This window comes from Zeugodacus cucurbitae, chromosome 3 (genome assembly GCF_028554725.1).
Source record: "Zeugodacus cucurbitae isolate PBARC_wt_2022May chromosome 3, idZeuCucr1.2, whole genome shotgun sequence".
Classification (NCBI taxonomy): Eukaryota; Metazoa; Arthropoda; class Insecta; order Diptera; family Tephritidae; genus Zeugodacus; species Zeugodacus cucurbitae.
This window is the reverse complement of record NC_071668.1, coordinates 67725321-67744326: the sequence shown is the minus strand read 5'-3', so window position 1 is coordinate 67744326 and position 19006 is coordinate 67725321. Positions and strand designations below refer to the sequence as shown.

Sequence of the window (19006 nt, the reverse complement as noted above, 5' to 3'; positions counted from 1 at the left end):
TAAAAATAAAAATGTATTATTCCTCAAAAGTGTACACGTGTTTGAATTTAAAAATCAGCTTTTATAATTTTTATACGAAGGCTTTCACTTGATTATTGCTATTCAGCAGCTTAACGCTTTCTGAAGCTTTTTAAAGTTTACTTCAGTTATTCGTGAATCGAATTTAGACATTATACAGTATTTTAAAGATACATTTTTTTTTTTTTATGATTTAACTTTTAAGCCACTTTTATTGTAAAAAAATTTCAAAAAATTTAAGTTTTTAAAACATCTACTTCATCAACTCCAATTTCTCGCAGGTTTTCTATTAAAAAATTGTGTCAAATAAATATTAGATATTTAAGGCAGTAGTCTGCTTTAGAAGCCGAAAAAAAGCGTTTTTTTAGCAATTTTTTTGAAAGGGAAGGAAATGATTGCGGTAAACGGACTTTTAAAATGATAGTCCGATAGATGATATATTTAAGGCTTAAAAAGCAATATCTTCTATAATATGAAAATGAATCGCAAAATGTGTTGCTAAGCGCATAACTCGAGAACCGCTGAACCGATTTCGCAAATTCTTTGTTTAGAATCTTTTTAGAGGTACCGGGATGGTTCTTACGGAGAAAAAAATTGCATGAAAAAGTCTTAAATCCACAATTTTCTAATCATCCATACAAACAATTTGTGTCGTTAGTCTCGATAGTATGGAAGGCCAGGGAAGGATTAGAAAGTAAGTATATATCGAAAAATTGTGAGGAAGATAACAAGAAGATGATTTTATTTGAATTGACAACAAAATTATAAAAAAAAAAAAAAACAAAAAATAATATTTTGAAAGTTGTCATTGTTGCTTTGTTAAAATATTTTTATCATTGTTCAATTGTATAAGGCTGTGTCGATAGCCCTAAACAATTTGTAACAAGTAGGAAGAGACAACCGAACATTTTATACTCTCGCAATTTATTGATGTGATTTTATTTCACACAATTTGAAATAAAGTCCAATAGAATAACGAAAATCAGCATATATATGTATAGTACATGAGGGTTGAGGTAATTCCTGAACCGGTTTCACTCATTTTCAACGCCCAGTTATAATAGGAATAGGGGCAACTTGGCACCTGTTAGTAGGCAGACATACGGCAATTCGGCCTTGAAATTACTCCTAAATTGCAAATCAACGAAACACCAGTCTGCAAAATCGCCCAAAAAAGAGCTATAAAGAAGATTTTCCAGATTGTCAAGTCGCTGGAGGTACTATTTTAAAAGATTTACGCGACAACGAAAATATTTTTGGTGAAGCCATGATTCTGTTGGCAGGTAATTTTCGCCAGACTATTCCTGGATCAACTGTTGCTGACGAACTAATCACATTCCTAAAATCATCTAATTTGTGGCGACACATAAAGAATCGCCAAATAACAAATAACATACGAATGTTTTTCCAACAATATCATACTGCGATTGTAGAAATAGTTGGAAATGGTAGCGACGCAGTTGACACCTCGATGGATTAATAAGATTTTTAACGGGTTTCTGTCACTTCATGGCCTCGAAAGAGGAGCTTATTCATCGTGTTTTTCCTGACATGAAACCATAATATAATAAACATAAATGGCTGATTGAATGACCTATATTGGTGGTAAAAAAACAAGGATCTCTTTGATCTTAATGCGACAATTTAGAATTTCGTTAAAGGAGAGTTGACACAGCTACAAATCAGGATGACGTATTCAATTATCACACAGTGTATTTTAAATTGCAATTAAAAGTAGTGTGAGTTGTCATCATGCTGCGTAATATAAATTAACATCAAACTTTGCAAAAGAACAAGACTGGCTGTGAAGAAGGTAATCAATATCGTCACTAAAGCCAAGATAAAGCCAACTATGAAATTTGATCATTTGTTACTTTCTCAAATATACGATTAAAAAAATCAAAGTTTTACAAATACTGATAATTCACGCTTAACACACATCTACAATAATGTCTATCAATCATTTTAAAATTTATCGGCTATAACATTTTCGTCTTTATGAGTAAGATTTTTTTCTCTGCATTGAAGGATTTACTAATTTAATGTATACCTTAGCCACAAAACGTGTGGCCGGGTCTGCTAGTTTATTAATAAAAAATATTGAAATTATTTCGAAGTTGTAAGTATTTTTCTGGAGCGCCTGGAGTATGCACTTGTGAATCGGTGCCGGTGATGGAGGTCGTGCGATGCATCTGAAACAGTCGAACCAAATTTTTTTTTTAATTTTTATAAATTTCTTTTCTCTATGAACTAAAAAAATACCGAATATGTTATAAAATTACAAATTTTTTCGAAGCTTGAAAAAAAATCGCTTTTTTAAGAAAAAAAATTTACTTTAAGTTGCAAAACAAGTAATTTAATAAGAGATTTAAAACAAAACAAAAAAAATCGATTTTTTGAAGCCTGTAAAGCAGACTACTGCCTTAAATTTGTTCATTCTTTTTTCTCATATACATATTGTAAACAATTTAAAAAAAAATTATTAAGGAGTTATATGTACATGTTGAGGTGCGAGAAAATGTGGAGATATGTAGCCATATTTTTATTGAATACTCCTGGCGTACGCCGATGATATTGATATCATCGGAAGCAACAACCGCGCCGTTTGTTCTGCTTTTTCCCGCATGGATAAGGAGGCGAAGCGAATGGGTCTGGAGGTGAATGAGGACAAGACGAAATATCTCCTGTCATCAAACAAACAGTCGGCGCATTCGCGTCTTGGCTCCCACGTCACTGTTGACAGTCATAACTTCGAGGTCGTAGATAATTTCGTATACCTGGGAACCAGCATCAACAACACGAACAATGTCAGCGTCGAAATCCAGCGCAGAATAACTCTTGCCAACAGGTGCTACTTTGGACTGAGTAGGCAATTGAACAGTAAAGTCCTCTCTCGACGAACCAAAATCAAGCTCTACAATTCGCTTATCATTCCCGTCCTGCTTTACGGTGCAGAAGCTTGGACGATGTCAACATCAGATGAGACGACACTAGGAGTTTTCGAGAGGAAAATTTTGCGCAAGATTTATGGTCCTCAGAACATTGGCAACGGCGAATACCGCAGACGATGGAACGATGAGCTGTACGAGTTATACGACGACATTGACATAGTTCAGCGAATAAAAAGACAGCGGCTACACTGGCTAGGTCATGTTGTCCGAATGGACGAAAACACTCCAGCCCTGAAAGTGTTCGATGCAGTACCCGCCGGAGGAAGCCGAGGAAGGGGAAGGCCTCCACTCCGTTGGAGGGACCAGGTGGAGAGCGACCTGGTTACACTTGGGATCTCCAACTGGCGCCGAACTGCGAAGGAGAGAGAGAGGTGGCGCACTATCTTCGATTCGGCTATAACCGGCTAAACGGTTGCAACGCCAATCACATACATACATACTTGGTATACGCCATGCGTGGTATAATTTCTAATCTGTAAAATCAGCTGAAAAACCTAAAAAATATTAATAATTGTCAAACTCATAACATTATGCAAAACGCGTTTTTTCAAACTAAGTCTAAAACCAAACAAATTTCATTAGTATGGGAACTTGTGGTGTCCTTGAAGAATACATTGAAATGAGAAAAACAAATTTCTGCAAATGGGGCCAACTTTCTCAAAAAGGCTACTTTTTTCATCTGATGAAATGTATTGAAAAGATCATAGCATTGATATGAAAATTTAAACGAAAAAAGAAATCATTCAAGGACACGGCAAATAAATTACAAACAATTAAAAAATATGTTGAAATCGGTTGAAAACTCTTTAGGCAATCCAAGTCACCGCAACGACGTTTTCGGAAAATCATAATCGCGTTTAAAAGTTGAAAGTACAATTTTGGCTAGTGTAGCGGAGCGCAAGATGTAAAACGCTATAACTTTGCTACTACTGCATAAATCTCTATAAAAAAAATTGAGAGAACATGCTTAAGAACGTGTACATTAAGATAAAAGAATAAAAAAATTTCGATTTTTTGATTGACTTCAACATATAATAAAGGGTGATTTTTTTGAGGTTAGGATTTTCATGCATTAGTATTTGACAGATCACGTGGGATTTCAGACATGGTGTCAAAGAGAAAGATGCTCAGTATGCTTTGACATTTCATCATGAATAGACTTACTAACGAGCAACGCTTGCAAATCATTGAATTTTATTACCAAAATCAGTGTTCGGTGTTCCGCTTTTTTATCGACAAATTTTGTTCAGCGATGAGGCTCATTTCTGGTTGAATGGCTACGTAAATAAGCAAAATTGCCGCATTTGGGGTGAAGAGCAACCAGAAGCCGTTCAAGAACTGCCCATGCATCCCGAAAAATGCACTGTTTGGTGTGGTTTGTACGCTGGTGGAATCATTGGACCGTATTTTTTCAAAGATGCTGTTGGACGCAACGTTACGGTGAATGGCGATCGCTATCGTTCGATGCTAACAAACTTTTTGTTGCCAAAAATGGAAGAACTGAACTTGGTTGACATGTGGTTTCAACAAGATGGCGCTACATGCCACACAGCTCGCGATTCTATGGCCATTTTGAGGGAAAACTTCGGAGAACAATTCATCTCAAGAAATGGACCCGTAAGTTGGCCACCAAGATCATGCGATTTAACGCCTTTAGACTATTTTTTGTGGGGCTACGTCAAGTCTAAAGTCTACAGAAATAAGCCAGCAACTATTCCAGCTTTGGAAGACAACATTTCCGAAGAAATTCGGGCTATTCCGGCCGAAATGCTCGAAAAAGTTGCCCAAAATTGGACTTTCCGAATGGACCACCTAAGACGCAGCCGCGGTCAACATTTAAATGAAATTATCTTCAAAAAGTAAATGTCATGAACCAATCTAACGTTTCAAATAAAGAACCGATGAGATTTTGCAAATTTTATGCGTTTTTTTTTTAAAAAAAGTTATCAAGCTCTTAAAAAATCACCCTTTACAACATACAGTGGAACTGCCATAACTCGAACTTCTATAACTCGAAGATCTCCACAGCTTGAACTCTTGAATTGGCAATATAAGTCAAATTTCATACAAATTACCTTCCATAACTCGGAAGTCTCTCTAACTCGCAGTTTTTTTGTGGATTATGGTGTACATATGTATATAACCCCATAAGTAAAATCTAATTATTTTTTTAATTGTGCTTCTGAGACAACTCTAAGGCAATTTACTCAACTTTGAAAACGATGTTCTATGACAAAGCATTTTTTCATATGTAAATAGAGAAACAAAATAAATTTTAGTTTAGAAAATAGTAACAATTTTTTTTCGCTTAACTCTTACATAATATAATGTAAACATTGTACGAAAAATAATTGTGCGCGATTGTATAAGCAATTAAATTTAATTTACCATTTTCTCATTAATAATCATCAAACTGTCAACATAAGTGGTACAATTAAATAAAGGAATCATATGGCAGCCCAGTTAAAATAAAATAAAAATAAAAAATTAAATAAAATAAAAAATAATAAAAATGAAATAAAATAAAATATAAATTAATATAAAATTGTTCTATAGCTTACAATTGAGTATGCATATTTACGAATGATGAATTCTACAATCATAAGCAATAATAATATTTAATATAATAAATTTTTTGAAATACGTTGTGCTTAAATTCGCATAAAATTTACTAGTTAGTAAAAACTAAACTGCTGGAAATGTTGGCATAATAGTGAATATCCATCAAATACGGTGATACACCATTCCACATTGACGCATACATAATAAAGCTATGTAAACTCTGTACATACCTAATCTTCAGCATCATAACAGCATATCGATACATATATAGTAACTAATATAGCTCATATATAAATATATGCCTTAGTTCTAGGTTTCTAAGGCCGTTTCTTGGATTTATGCCACTTTTTTCATTTGCTCCTTTTCACTTTCTGCAATCTCGTTTTGTTTTTGCTGACGCTTTTCAGCTGACTTTTTCAAATTCAGCAAATATTTGCCTAAAACCATAAAGACACACCATTCCACATAACCAATATGATACACCGAACTGTAGTATTTCCAGATATTAGAGAATGAGGCCAGTAGAAATGAGATGCCCAAATAGCTGAATGCAAAGAATTTCGCTATCCAAAAGAGTACATCGATAACTTGACGTTGTAGGCCGGTAGCATCCTTGCGCACCAATTTATGCCACATATCCTCCAATGAAACGTAAAATGGCGCACCCATAATACAGAAATAGTGTCCCGGACGAAAGCCATGCCAAAAGGCAGAGCAAAGCAATGTGACGATAGTTCTAAAGAAATATTTGTAATTTAATTGAGTTACTTAAAACAGTGTGTGAATGAATAGTGAGTGTAATTGAGTTGGTTTGATGACATCAATTAATTTATCTAAACTAAAAGTGACTTTCAAATCATATTAGTATGACATGAAAACTAATTTTTCGTAAAATTTACAAAAACAAACATACCTGTACTGCTTGCTTGGGAACAGCTTGTAAACATTCACAGCCAACCAATACTGTATGCAAATATTCCAGTGTTTCATGCCCTCACGGAAGGTCCAACATGTCTCGACGCTACGTACGCGCGTATTTACAATGGTAGTAAAATTGTATGTACGCTTGTCGGCATCACGTCTCAAATGAGCATACTGCTTACGTGGTCCCTCACCGTTTGCCACATCCGCCTCATCGGGATAGGCACCAAACCCTGCCATTGTGCAGACGCATTCACTCAATGTCAGGCCGGTGTAGATACGCATGCGGAAGGTGAAGAATGTCGGCCACACATACATAAGACGGTATATAAAGGAACACTCTTGATAGAATTCCGCGCTTAAGGCATACTAAAAATATGCAATTGTAGATTTCTATAAACTTGCATTAAATTGAATGCACAATTACTTACCTCAAGTGGCCATATGTAGTTTGCTACAAGATATAGCGCACAATAGAGACCAGCATATTTGAGTTTCTCTATTGTTGCGCTTATATGTGGCGCATAGTCTTTAAATGGCATCTCGAAATAATCAAGGTATGTGCGATAGCGGTAATATGGACCTAAAATGATTAAGTTAGATTCATACATACATTTATGCAGCAGAGTATTTTGCATAAGTATAGTTATACCTGTTAGTACACCTATGTAGTTAAAGCAATAATGGAAAATCTCAGCGAATCCTATATCCTGCAACTCCGCATCGTAATCGGTGATTTCCACAAGTGGCTCAGAAGAAGTTACACCCTCAGCGCGCTGCCTTTCGGCAATTTCTTTGTCGCGCTGTCGCAACTTCTTCCAAGCGGCAGTTTTCTCGAAAGCAATGCCCGAAACCTATTCCAGAATTAACGTTATATATAAATCGCATACATATAAACACACACACGTCTATTACCTTCAATGTTAATATCATCTGTATCATATTGGTATGACCGGGGTAATTTGGTAAACCAAATATGTGTACTAAACGAAAGAATACCAAATAGCCGAACATTATGCAAAATGTTACCAAATGGCAACGACTAAATGTAAGAAAAAAATCATTAAAATCATAAATTCAAGTGTAAGTCCAAAGGTTACCTTGGGTGCATATAGATAACCACTAGCGCTCCAATCGTTGTCGATATAATGCAATGTAGCGCATGGAAGCCCGATGCAATGAAAACCACCAGTAAACCGAGACCGGTGCTAATAAATTTTCGTTGTGTCTCATCGCCTATCTTTTTGACGTAATGCCCCGCACCAATGCAGCCGAGTAGACAAAGCACGTAAATCACGTCATCGAGACTCATATTTATAATAATGAAACAACTTTAATGGTGTTTCGTTTGTATGCAGTTGGTTTTTTACTTTAAATCGATTTGTATAAACAATAATAGAAAATTTTGAACAGCAGGAAATGCAGCTGTTCTTATCAGAATAAAAGTTGCACTTTATTAGTGATGAGAGAAATTAGTTGTACGCAACGATCAACTATTTTCAAATTTTTTTTTATCGATTTTGGAGTTTGATTGTGTGTAAATATTAAACTCGTATATGAACTAAATTAATTATTTGCTTAATAATATATATAAAAAATTTGAATATTATTTGTCTAATAAATATGCTCTATAAAAATAAATAATCAATATTAAAAAAAATATTTTTATATACATAAATATATTAATTTCCACTGTATGTTAAGGAACTTCATCATAATCCACTAAAAAACTTCGAGTTAGAGAGACTTCGAGTTAAAGAATTTTCATTAAAAAATATATATTTTTCAAAAAGCTGTAAAATATAGATTTATATACAGTTTGATTTATTTACTACGCTAAAAGTTGTATGCATATACATTAAAAAATGGATTCCGTAATTTTGTTTGTTGCAGTTTGCAATTGTTTGGCTCTTGACGTCTGTATTCCATGACTTTGTTACATGATTTATGCAATTCATAAGTGTAATATCATACTTTTTGTTCGCCTCCATAAGATATAGAGGGACTCTTCTAAAATTCTACATCGGTAGAAAAATTTTCAATTTTGTATTATGTCCTGACCAAAAAGTTCGATTTATGGAAATTTGGAAATTTGTATGAAAGTTACACACTATTGCCTCTTTGAGTTATGGAGAACTTCGAGTTATAGAAATTCGAGTTAGGCAAGAAAATTTGTATAAAACTTGGTTTCTAAACGCTATTGCCAGTTCAAGTGTTCGAGTTATGGAGATCTTCGAGTTATAGAAGTTCCACTGCAATTATATAAATTACAATTAATAATTATAATAAATAAACAGTATAAAATTAATGTTATTGTTATTAAAGTGTTAGGTGGATTTCAAATTTTGAAAAAAAAAATTGTTTTATTAAGAAGTGTAATATGTTTAAAATATTATGCAAAAATATCAAATCATTCCGAGTAATATTTTAAGAGATATACCCTTTGAAAGTTCCTACCATCAGGCCACGTCAGTACGAATGTAAAACTTTAAACGCCTTTATTTCAAAACTAAAATTTTCAAGTCGGTGCACACAATAACTCAAAAAGTTAAGAAGCGATTTTGTTAAAATTTTGCACACATCTTTGGAATAACATAATTTACTTAATGTAGGAAGGATTTTTTATATTCTAATTGTAACTATTATTTTCGAGCCAATACATGCCGAAAATTTTACAAAAAGTAATTTTTTTGGTTTAAATTCTATCAAAAATTCAAATTTCAATATTTTCTTTTTTTCCTTCGTTCATGAACTAGATTTATCCATGTACTAACGAAATATTTGTGGTTTATTGTTTTAAGATAAGCCAACCTGAGTTACGATGTCCACCACAAAAGCCTTATTTTTGAAAACATCATGAGAGTTTTCGGAATTTTTAAACAAAAATTTCACAAAATACTGTTTAAACATGTATTTTTGATCCGCTGAATTATTAAAATTAAATTTATGATTGTATTATGAATGAATTGAATTGTATGTAAACCAAAAATTGTAAAAATACCCTGGTTTTTAACTCCTGAAACCCACCTAACCCCTTAATATAATTTAAATTTAAAATTTTCAATTAAATTTTTTCGCAGAAGCTACACTGTACAAGATTTACAACTAGCATTGTCACAAATATTCTTATAAGATAATATTGCACAGTGCAATTTGACATATGCTTGCCTACCAATTGGACACACTGAAAATTGGTCACGTGAACAGTACTTGTCAGACGTGTAACATTTGACAATCGCTCATGCAAGAGAGCTTATATACAGCGAAGGTGTGAAGAGCGCCGCTGCATATGCACTTGACCCGAATGCTTTGACAGCGCACAGAAAAGGGTTGCAAACTGAATACACAATATTGTATTATATAAAATGTAGTTTTGACTTACTAAATTTTATAAAATTTTGAAAATTATAATTGATTTTAATGAATATTTACTTTTTGTAGTTCAATAATTACTTGGCAATTAATTTAATTACAATACTTTGACCATTTACACATATTATAGACAAATAACACAACTTGTTTTTGCTGACAGTTGTCATAAATTATTCGCTACATCTTCATTGCAACACTGTGCTATACAGCTCGTAAAAACGACAGCGCATAGCAGTAGATTTCGTTTCTTGTTCATTTGTAGTTCGTTGTTCGTTCATTCATTTGAGAAATTTGATTGCGGTGGACGTGTGTTTACTCTTATTGGTGTTTGAATTGGAAAGTTTAACTTCTGTGCATTTTCGGACTGCACTGCATACAATTAATTAGTTACACACGGAAATAAACCGCCACAATGGGAAGTAAGTAAATACGCGTAAAGTAAATTTAATTTATCAAAAGTGTTGCGGTTAAATATTACAATATTAAAATTATAAAGTGATTTTGTATAAATCATTTGTGAAGGTGGTGGAAGGTGCGGTGCTTTCGCTTTTCTATAGCTTTCATCGCATTAGCGGTAGAGTGAAAGGAATAAATATCGTTATACATTTGCTTACGTATACAAATTCGGGTGTTTGCGAAATGTCTTCGTAAATGTTTAGAGTTAATAATGGCTCATTGTGTTAATATAGAATTTAATTATAAATTATTAAAAAGAAATTTAATAAAAAAAGATATTGTTACTTAAAAATTTGGATTTTTTCTGATTTACAGTAAAATTCCTCGAAGTAATCAAACCATTCTGCAGCATACTCCCGGAAATCGCCAAGCCGGAGCGAAAGGTAAGTTACTACCAAAGTAAATGTTGAAAATTAACTTGGCTATATTAATATCGACATTTTTTAAATGGAATTTCTTCAATTAAAACAGATCGAGTAATAGAAATTTTGTTCATCATATTAGACGTTCATATATCAGCTTATGATAACAAAAGCCACGCAAGCATTTAGTATAAGTAATTGTATATAAATTCAATTTCAAAATACAAGAAAACTGTAAGCTGAAGCACTAATATACACAGTCTCATGATTTACAATTAGTTTAACTTTGTGCATATTTATTATCTTAATTTATTAAAAATCCAAATATGCATTTTTGAGTAAGTTTATGAATATGTATAAAGACCTAATTTAATATTTTTTACAAATTATTTCTCTTTTGTTTCCAACTTTACATTTGACTTTTTATTAACGAAGTTGTATTTCACTGCCACAAGTGTCAGATTTTGACAGTTGGTGCGCTACGTGTGCCACAGATTTGTTTGTCGTTCGGCTATGCCGAATAAACGTCATCGTTTGCCGTCGGCTACGATTTCTCCAGCGAAATTCACGTTGTCGACGTAGTACAGAAACAATACAAACATACGAAAAAAAAACAATAAAAGATCATCAAATGTTGAAGTGGTTGCGTGCGAGAGCGAGAGAGCGGGATGACCTTATCAAATCGCGTTTGCATACGTAGTTAAAAAAAATTAGGTTAATCAAAACTAGCAATAGCTTAAAATGTAGTAGATATACATATATATATACATATGTAAATTTACAACTCCAATTGTTCCAATAACTTAACTAACAAAAATATTTACACTTTTTTCCACCAACAGATTCAATTCAGGGAGAAGGTGCTATGGACTGCTATAACACTATTCATCTTCTTGGTTTGTTGCCAAATCCCGCTTTTCGGCATTATGAGCTCAGACTCAGCTGATCCATTCTACTGGATTCGTGTGATCTTGGCCTCTAACCGTGGTACGCTTATGGAACTTGGTATTTCGCCAATTGTGACGTCTGGTTTGATTATGCAGCTGCTGGCAGGTGCCAAAATCATTGAGGTCGGTGATACGCCCAAGGATCGTGCATTATTCAATGGTGCACAAAAACTATTCGGCATGGTTATCACAATTGGTCAAGCTATTGTCTATGTGATGACTGGCATGTATGGCGATCCATCAGAAATTGGCGCTGGTGTCTGCTTGTTGATTATCATTCAGCTTTTCGCTGCCGGTTTAATTGTGCTGTTGCTCGATGAATTGTTGCAGAAAGGTTACGGTTTGGGTTCGGGTATTTCCCTTTTCATTGCCACCAATATTTGCGAGACCATTGTGTGGAAAGCATTCTCACCAACAACAGTGACAACAGGACGTGGCACTGAATTCGAAGGCGCCGTAATTGCCTTGTTCCACTTGATGGCTACACGTAATGATAAAGTGCGTGCGTTGCGTGAAGCTTTCTACCGTCAGAATTTGCCCAATTTGATGAATTTGTTGGCTACCATCTTGGTGTTCGCCGTTGTCATATACTTCCAAGGTTTCCGTGTGGATTTGCCCGTCAAATCGGCCCGTTACCGTGGACAATACAGCAGCTACCCCATTAAGCTATTCTACACCTCCAACATTCCAATCATTCTGCAATCGGCTTTGGTTTCTAACTTGTATGTCATCTCACAAATGTTAGCCGTTAAATTCCAAGGAAATGTCTTCATCAATTTACTCGGCGTGTGGGCTGATGTTGGTGGTGGCGGCCCAGCTCGCTCATACCCAATTGGCGGTCTGTGCTACTATCTATCGCCACCAGAGAGTGTGGGACACATCTTAACCGATCCGATACACGCTATTTTGTATATTGTCTTCATGTTGGGATCTTGTGCCTTCTTCTCGAAAACATGGATCGATGTGTCTGGTAGCTCAGCCAAGGATGTAAGTTAATTGCAAAAGCAAATTCACTTTCTCTAATTCTAAATATGAAAATAATGTTTATTGTGGTTTTCTTTTTTTTTATTTTTAGGTTGCCAAACAATTGAAGGAACAACACATGGTTATGCGTGGCCATCGTGAAAACTCCATGATCCACGAATTGAACCGATACATCCCAACAGCGGCTGCATTTGGTGGTCTCTGTATCGGCGCGCTGTCTGTCATGGCTGACTTTTTGGGTGCCATTGGCTCAGGTACCGGTATCTTGTTGGCTGTAACCATCATCTATCAATACTTCGAGATCTTCGTTAAGGAGCAATCCGAAATGGGTGGCATGGGCACTTTACTGTTTTAAGTTGTTGGTGCTTTGTACATTAAATTAAACGATGTTATTTATGAGATGTAACTCACTCGAAGTAAGGTTTGCTTTGAGCCCAACGACTACCGCTACATATGTACTGTTACTTGTTTCCAGACATTTGATCCATCATTGAATGTAAGATTTACGCCTGTACGGACAGAGTTGAACTCCCCAATTCGACATAATTTCAAGTCCTTAACTCGCCTCACAAATTGCACACGTCAAACATTTCCACATAAAAACAAAAGAGTTTGCTCTGTCATCATTATTATGATTTTTTTAATACCAATTGCGTCCAATTTTATGGTCGCCTCTAGATTTTTCTTAAAAAAATTTGTAAATGTGTTATTTTTTACATATATTTGCGAGATCGCAACGAAACCATTGCTGTGTTAACGCGGTAACATGGAAGTAACAACAAGAACAGTAACATACAAAACTTCATTCAAACAAATAATAGACTTTCCTTATGTTAAATTTAATATTATTTCAATTATTATGTTAATTGTGTATGCGATGCTGCAACAGCTTCAATTTTCTCACAACGCTTATCATGTGGTAGTGGTTGTCTAGCTATAAATTCAGTCAGTCAGGGCAAACAATTAATGTAATGATATGCAATAATATTAAGATCTACATAATAGTTAATTTATACAGAAGAGAAATGAAGTTATAAAAATAAAGCTAGACATTTAATATTAAGTTGTAATAAAATGAAGAAAAACAAAAGTTTTAAAATTTAATAAAAAATCGTAAAATCTAAAAAAAAACTCGAAAGTATTTTTATTTCAAGTGTTTGAATGTGTCCAGAAAATGCTTAAGAAAAGAAATGCATATACATATGAGGCCAATAAGTTACTTTTAGTGAACAAATACGGAGTCGTATTGCGTAGAAACTAAAAATAACTACTGTATCTAGTGAATTTTAGTTGATAATCACAACATAAGTCGGAATGAAAATGTACAGTTTTTATTTACAAACGTATATCTATTAATATCAATATTAACGATTATTATTTTTCAAGCAAAAATGCAATTGTTTACAAAAAACACTAAAGGAACAATTAAAACTAATTTTTCAATTCATTATTTTAATTCAAAGTATACAGGGTAACTCAGGCGAAAACAAATTTGATTTACAAAATATGTACTATATAATTTTACAGACAAATTGAAGCAAATAAAATTCTAATTGGACAACCAAAAACTAAAATAATTACTTAATATGAAATTTAATGTAATTACAACATTTTAATTATCGTTAAAATTAATGTGCACAATTACAAACGGGTAACCATTAAGAATAAATTACGCTAACTAATATGGCAACCTCATAAAAGTTTTGCTTTTGTTAAGGAATCACATACAATTTTATTTAGGAAGCAACAATTTTATTAGAATTTCATTATCAATGTTTTGAAAAAGTTCAATTTGTGTACAGAAAAGTGGAAACTATACTGTAAACAATAATGTCGGCATACCATCGAAATGTACAATATCTGCAACAACAGTTTTCGGCTTTGCTACACAACACATCGCCTGTTATTACGCTTATCTGTGTGGTCACTGGCTTTGGATATCTACTTTCATACTCTGAGACCGCTGTGCTGTTGTTGAGTGTCACACCAGGCAAAATACTACCAACTGATGAATTCTGGATATGGACAGCGTTTACATTTTGTTTTATTGAGTTGCACTGGTGGGAAGTGCTCGTCGATGTCGTCACTGTGGGCCTATGTGGCAAAATGCTGGAACCCTTATGGGGACAATTGGAAATGTTTAAATTTTTTGCGCTAACCAATTTCGGTGTATCCATACTGACAACAATATATTATCTGCTATATTTCGTGGTAACCGATAATGAAAGTATACTCTTCGACGAACATATACATGGACTGGCTGGTTACGTAGCAGGAATCTGTGTGGCAGTACGACAAATAATGCCCGATCATTTGATTTTCAAAACACGTTGGGGCAAATTAACTAATCGGTAATGCTAAAGTTTCGATTTATTGAACAGAATTAATTCTATTTGACTTTATAGAAATGTGCCCCTAACTGTACTAATGACGTCAATACTTATGTGGGCGCTTAAATTATTAGATGGCACGTATCCAACAATGTTCGGTTCTGGACTTATTGTGGCATGGATTTACTTACGCTTCTACCAATGGCATCCAAATGGACGTGGTGATAGTTCAGAGAGTTTTACATTTGCCAGTTTCTTTCCAAACGTCATGCAACCAGTAATTAGTATTTTAGTAAATCCCATCTATATATGTTGTTTGAAATTGGGCGTTGTCAAAACACCAGCGCCGCCGCGTGCATCTTCACTAGCTGGCAGTTTGTCTTCAGTGTCCATACAAATGCCCGGTGTGGATGCACATGATATAGAACGACGAAGGTATGCAATAATACAACGAACGTAATTATAGATTTAATAGCAACTCGTTTGTATTTTCAGACAAATTGCGCTAAAAGCATTGAGTGAACGCTTAAAGTCTACAGATGCAGCGCGGCATACGCAATTGCCCAAATCCTTCCCAACAGTAAGCAGTGGTGGTGCGCATATGTCGGGACATCATCATCAACACCAACACAAACACCAACATCATCACAGCCAACAGCATGGACATCATAGTCATGGCCATGGGCATAGTCATAATCACCCACACGGTGGTCATGGACATGCACAACATGCGCCAGAACATGTCAGTCCAGAGGCATTACTAAATCCCTCTTTTATGGGAAAATCACAGTATGCTAGCGCCAACATTACATCACCAATAACAATGGCGCGTGCCGAACCACGTATGATCAGTACAATGAGTACGATAGCGATACCAATGCCGGCGCCACCGCCTAGAAATGATGTAAATACTGGTACAACAGGGAGTGATGCGCTAATCGATCTGAGCGGTACGGCTGAGCAGTAGGTAATATTATTAAGTAAGCGTTACAAAAAGTAATTTGGTATTTTGTTTTAAACGGATAATAATATATGTATGTATATGTATACACTCGCATGAAAAAAAGACGCACCACAAACTGAATGCACACTTAAAAAAAAAGCGTAGTTCCATTCTTAGAAGTGGTAAAATGTGAATAAAATGGGAGCGGTACTACTTGCAAAAAAACGAAAAATAAAGCGATATTGTTTTGTAGAGTACATTACAATAAGTTATATTAAAAAAGAATGTAATCAAACAGATGTATTTACAATTACACGTTCGAAATATGAACTTGTCAACGATAATTAAATGATATATATTAATATATACATACAACTCTGTATGTATATAGCTATATGTATGTAGGTTGCCTTTTCGATTTACCCCGCGACAGTTAAGAATTTTAATGTTATAAGCGAGCGCGCGAAAAATCCGTGATATATATTTCTTTTTTTACTTCTTAAATAATAACTAAGTTTGTTGGAAAATGTAAAAAAAAAATGCCTATAACTTATTTTCGAAATAAAATGTTCAATTCATTCTTTACTACTGCGCGTACGTGAAAACTGCAAAAAAAAAAAAAAAAAATTATGTGGAAGTTCCTTATTGTCAAGCCGTGTTTATGTTGGATAATTAAATAGTAATTATCTTTATTAAGTTCTCATCAACCTAAAGCAAATACAGCATAAATTGCTAAGAGAGTTAAATATGCAATTTATTACGATTGCAGTACTTGTTACGAGTATTTCACTAAACACACAGCGTATTAAACACATTGATCACACACATATATATATATATATATATATATGCATACCGCACAGCTGCTTCCATGAAAATGCATTTTTAAAAACACAAACAAACACACACATATATATATATCATTCAATATGTACTCCAATTTTAATTGTTATGTATATTTTAAACAAGACAACCGGTGCATTATTAATTATTAAATTAAAAGTTCGGCTAACGAACACTTAAAAGTTATGTATTGTAGAAATTTCATTGAGTTTTTATTGTTTCGACTAACGCGACAAACGTTAATTTATGCTTAATTTGTCAAGTATTTGGGGCAAACAACGGCGAAGTACGGTATTACATGAATTGCCAACAGCTATATAAATCTCATTGTTTTCTTGAAGATATTAATCAAGTAATATCAATTAATTTTGCTTGCCTTAGGCTTGACTTTTTAACTGCTAGTATTTAAGATAATTCTTATAAAAAATAACAAAATTCTCTTGTCGCCGTCAGCTAGCCGTATATATGGTTTGTAGTTGGCATTAGCATTGTCTCGCCATTGTTGCAGTCACAAATGCCATACGCTTTTCCATATTTACCCTTCATCTGTAGTACTGATTCGTTTGCCATGCGTTTTGTGTTGCTGCTGCACAGTTGGGTTGTGCCGTTGACGTTATATTACCACTACCACCGCCACTTTGTTCGACCACATCATTGCTGCCAAAGGAGTTCAATACGCTACTATAGTAGGAAGCATCAGCTACACTTTCGGGCGGTTGATGATGCGACTGTGTTATAGGCGTCTTCTTTAATGTCTGATGTAGCGCCACCTTGCCTTGATGGCAATTTTGTTCGTTTGCCGTATTAATGCGTGCTAAATTGGCCTGTGTTAATGAGGAATGCGAATGTGTCGAACCTTGTGTCGATGTTGAGCTAACAGAGCCAGGCGGTGGTATATTGCCGATGGTAGTGGCACGTCGTTGTGTTAATAAAGCAGATGGCGTTTGTATTGTCGTAGTACTGTTAGATGATTCCGAAAGCTTATGTGTGTAAAAAATTTATAATATATATTTTAATTTAGATAATACTGAACAGGTAGTACGTTAGTTGTGCTCACTTTTCGTTGTACATTGCCGCTGACACTTTTGAATACGGTCTCCATATTCACATCAGCATTTGATGTTGGTTTTAATTCACTCACTCCTCCACCTATAGTATTAGCAGGTATACTTTGCTGTTGTTGTTGTTGTGTTATAACCGCCGGTTGTGTAATGTGTCTATGATTGATATGCGCCTGTAGATCGCGTTGTGACAAATACGTGCGTCTACAACCGGTATTGCCATAACGACTACCACCATGTGTACACATGAAAACTGTGCCGAGACCGGATTGTTCGACGCGCAACACCTTATCATTGCAGCGTGGACATATTTTTATGGGTTCTGAACGTGCACATTTCAAGCAGAATACATGTTTACAAGGTATCATGCGACCGTATAATAAAATCGGTTTATCACATTGATCGCAACAATGTATCATGGGATTCAACACTTTTTCGCCAATCAAATTAACTTTATGATCCCATTTCAGGCGTAACATGGGCTCGGGTGGTCCGCGTGAGATTGTGGTGAATGTTGGCGCTTCGAGTTGTGAGATATCAGCTTCCATATCGACTGAAAATTAAAGAGAATTCAATTAATAAAAATATATATTTTTTGTAGCAAATAAGTTTACACACTTGTTTGTGGCAAAACTGTTGCCGGCTGTAAAGGTTCTTCAAGCGGCGCTACAGTTGGTATGGTTGGCGGTCCTGCCGCAACCGCTGTTGCAGTTGTTGTCACATCTTCGGTTTCCATTTGTATAGGTTGCGCTATTGACTCAATTTCATTTTCTTTAACACACTCTGGCATTGTTACATCTTCAACAGCATCTGGTAGTTGATTAGAGCTTTCCGTATCTTCTTGTGCACTGCTGGCAGCTATAGTTGCACCAACGCCATCAAGTGTCTAAAATTTTGCAAATTGTATAAAATGCTGGAGGTGAAAGTGTTGTAATGAAATTTACAAACCTCTTTTTTCTTTCCTCTACCACGTCCTCGACCGCGTCCACGTCCTCGAGCTCGTGCGCCACCCATTGTACGTATATTGCAGGCTTTAAAATAACTAAATTTTACAATTTATTTTCTGCCGCAAATAAAAATGCACGACTTTTCAGTGCTACGTTTTTTTGTTTCTATTTTAGTTTCGTATTCGTAGTGTAGTGTTGCCAGGTAAATTTAGCGATTACCCATTTTTAACGAAATCGGAGACTTACATTATTCGGAGTTGCCACATGATAAACTTATCGATTATTGAACTTTTTTTTAACTCTTCATTA

At 34.8% G+C, this 19006-nt stretch overlaps 4 protein-coding genes across 4 annotated transcripts; 2 read left to right on the top strand and 2 right to left on the bottom strand.

The window, feature by feature from the left end:
* Nucleotides 1-5683: 5683 nt before the first annotated feature.
* LOC105212434 (lysophospholipid acyltransferase 7) lies at nt 5684-7922 on the bottom strand. The gene is made up of 6 exons (XM_011184403.3): nt 7553-7922; nt 7368-7494; nt 7105-7306; nt 6884-7035; nt 6445-6821; nt 5684-6267 (listed from the first exon to the last, which is right to left on the bottom strand). Exons 1-6 carry the CDS (start codon nt 7762-7764, stop codon nt 5868-5870), a joined length of 1470 nt encoding a protein of 489 aa, XP_011182705.2. The 5' UTR covers nt 7765-7922; the 3' UTR covers nt 5684-5867.
* Nucleotides 7923-10069: 2147 nt separating this feature from the next.
* On the top strand, nt 10070-13444 carry LOC105212435 (protein transport protein Sec61 subunit alpha). Its single transcript, XM_011184406.3, has 4 exons — nt 10070-10243; nt 10596-10663; nt 11485-12576; nt 12665-13444. The coding sequence occupies exons 1-4, from the start codon at nt 10237-10239 to the stop codon at nt 12926-12928; spliced, it is 1431 nt and encodes a 476-aa protein (XP_011182708.1). The 5' UTR covers nt 10070-10236; the 3' UTR covers nt 12929-13444.
* An 817-nt stretch (nt 13445-14261) lies between these two features.
* On the top strand, nt 14262-16222 carry LOC105212436 (transmembrane protein 115). Its single transcript, XM_011184407.3, has 3 exons — nt 14262-14924; nt 14979-15338; nt 15399-16222. The coding sequence occupies exons 1-3, from the start codon at nt 14404-14406 to the stop codon at nt 15868-15870; spliced, it is 1353 nt and encodes a 450-aa protein (XP_011182709.1). The 5' UTR covers nt 14262-14403; the 3' UTR covers nt 15871-16222.
* A 542-nt stretch (nt 16223-16764) lies between these two features.
* LOC105212437 (E3 ubiquitin-protein ligase Hakai) lies at nt 16765-18895 on the bottom strand. The gene is made up of 4 exons (XM_011184408.3): nt 18699-18895; nt 18369-18636; nt 17747-18303; nt 16765-17669 (listed from the first exon to the last, which is right to left on the bottom strand). Exons 1-4 carry the CDS (start codon nt 18762-18764, stop codon nt 17232-17234), a joined length of 1329 nt encoding a protein of 442 aa, XP_011182710.2. The 5' UTR covers nt 18765-18895; the 3' UTR covers nt 16765-17231.
* Nucleotides 18896-19006: the final 111 nt, after the last annotated feature.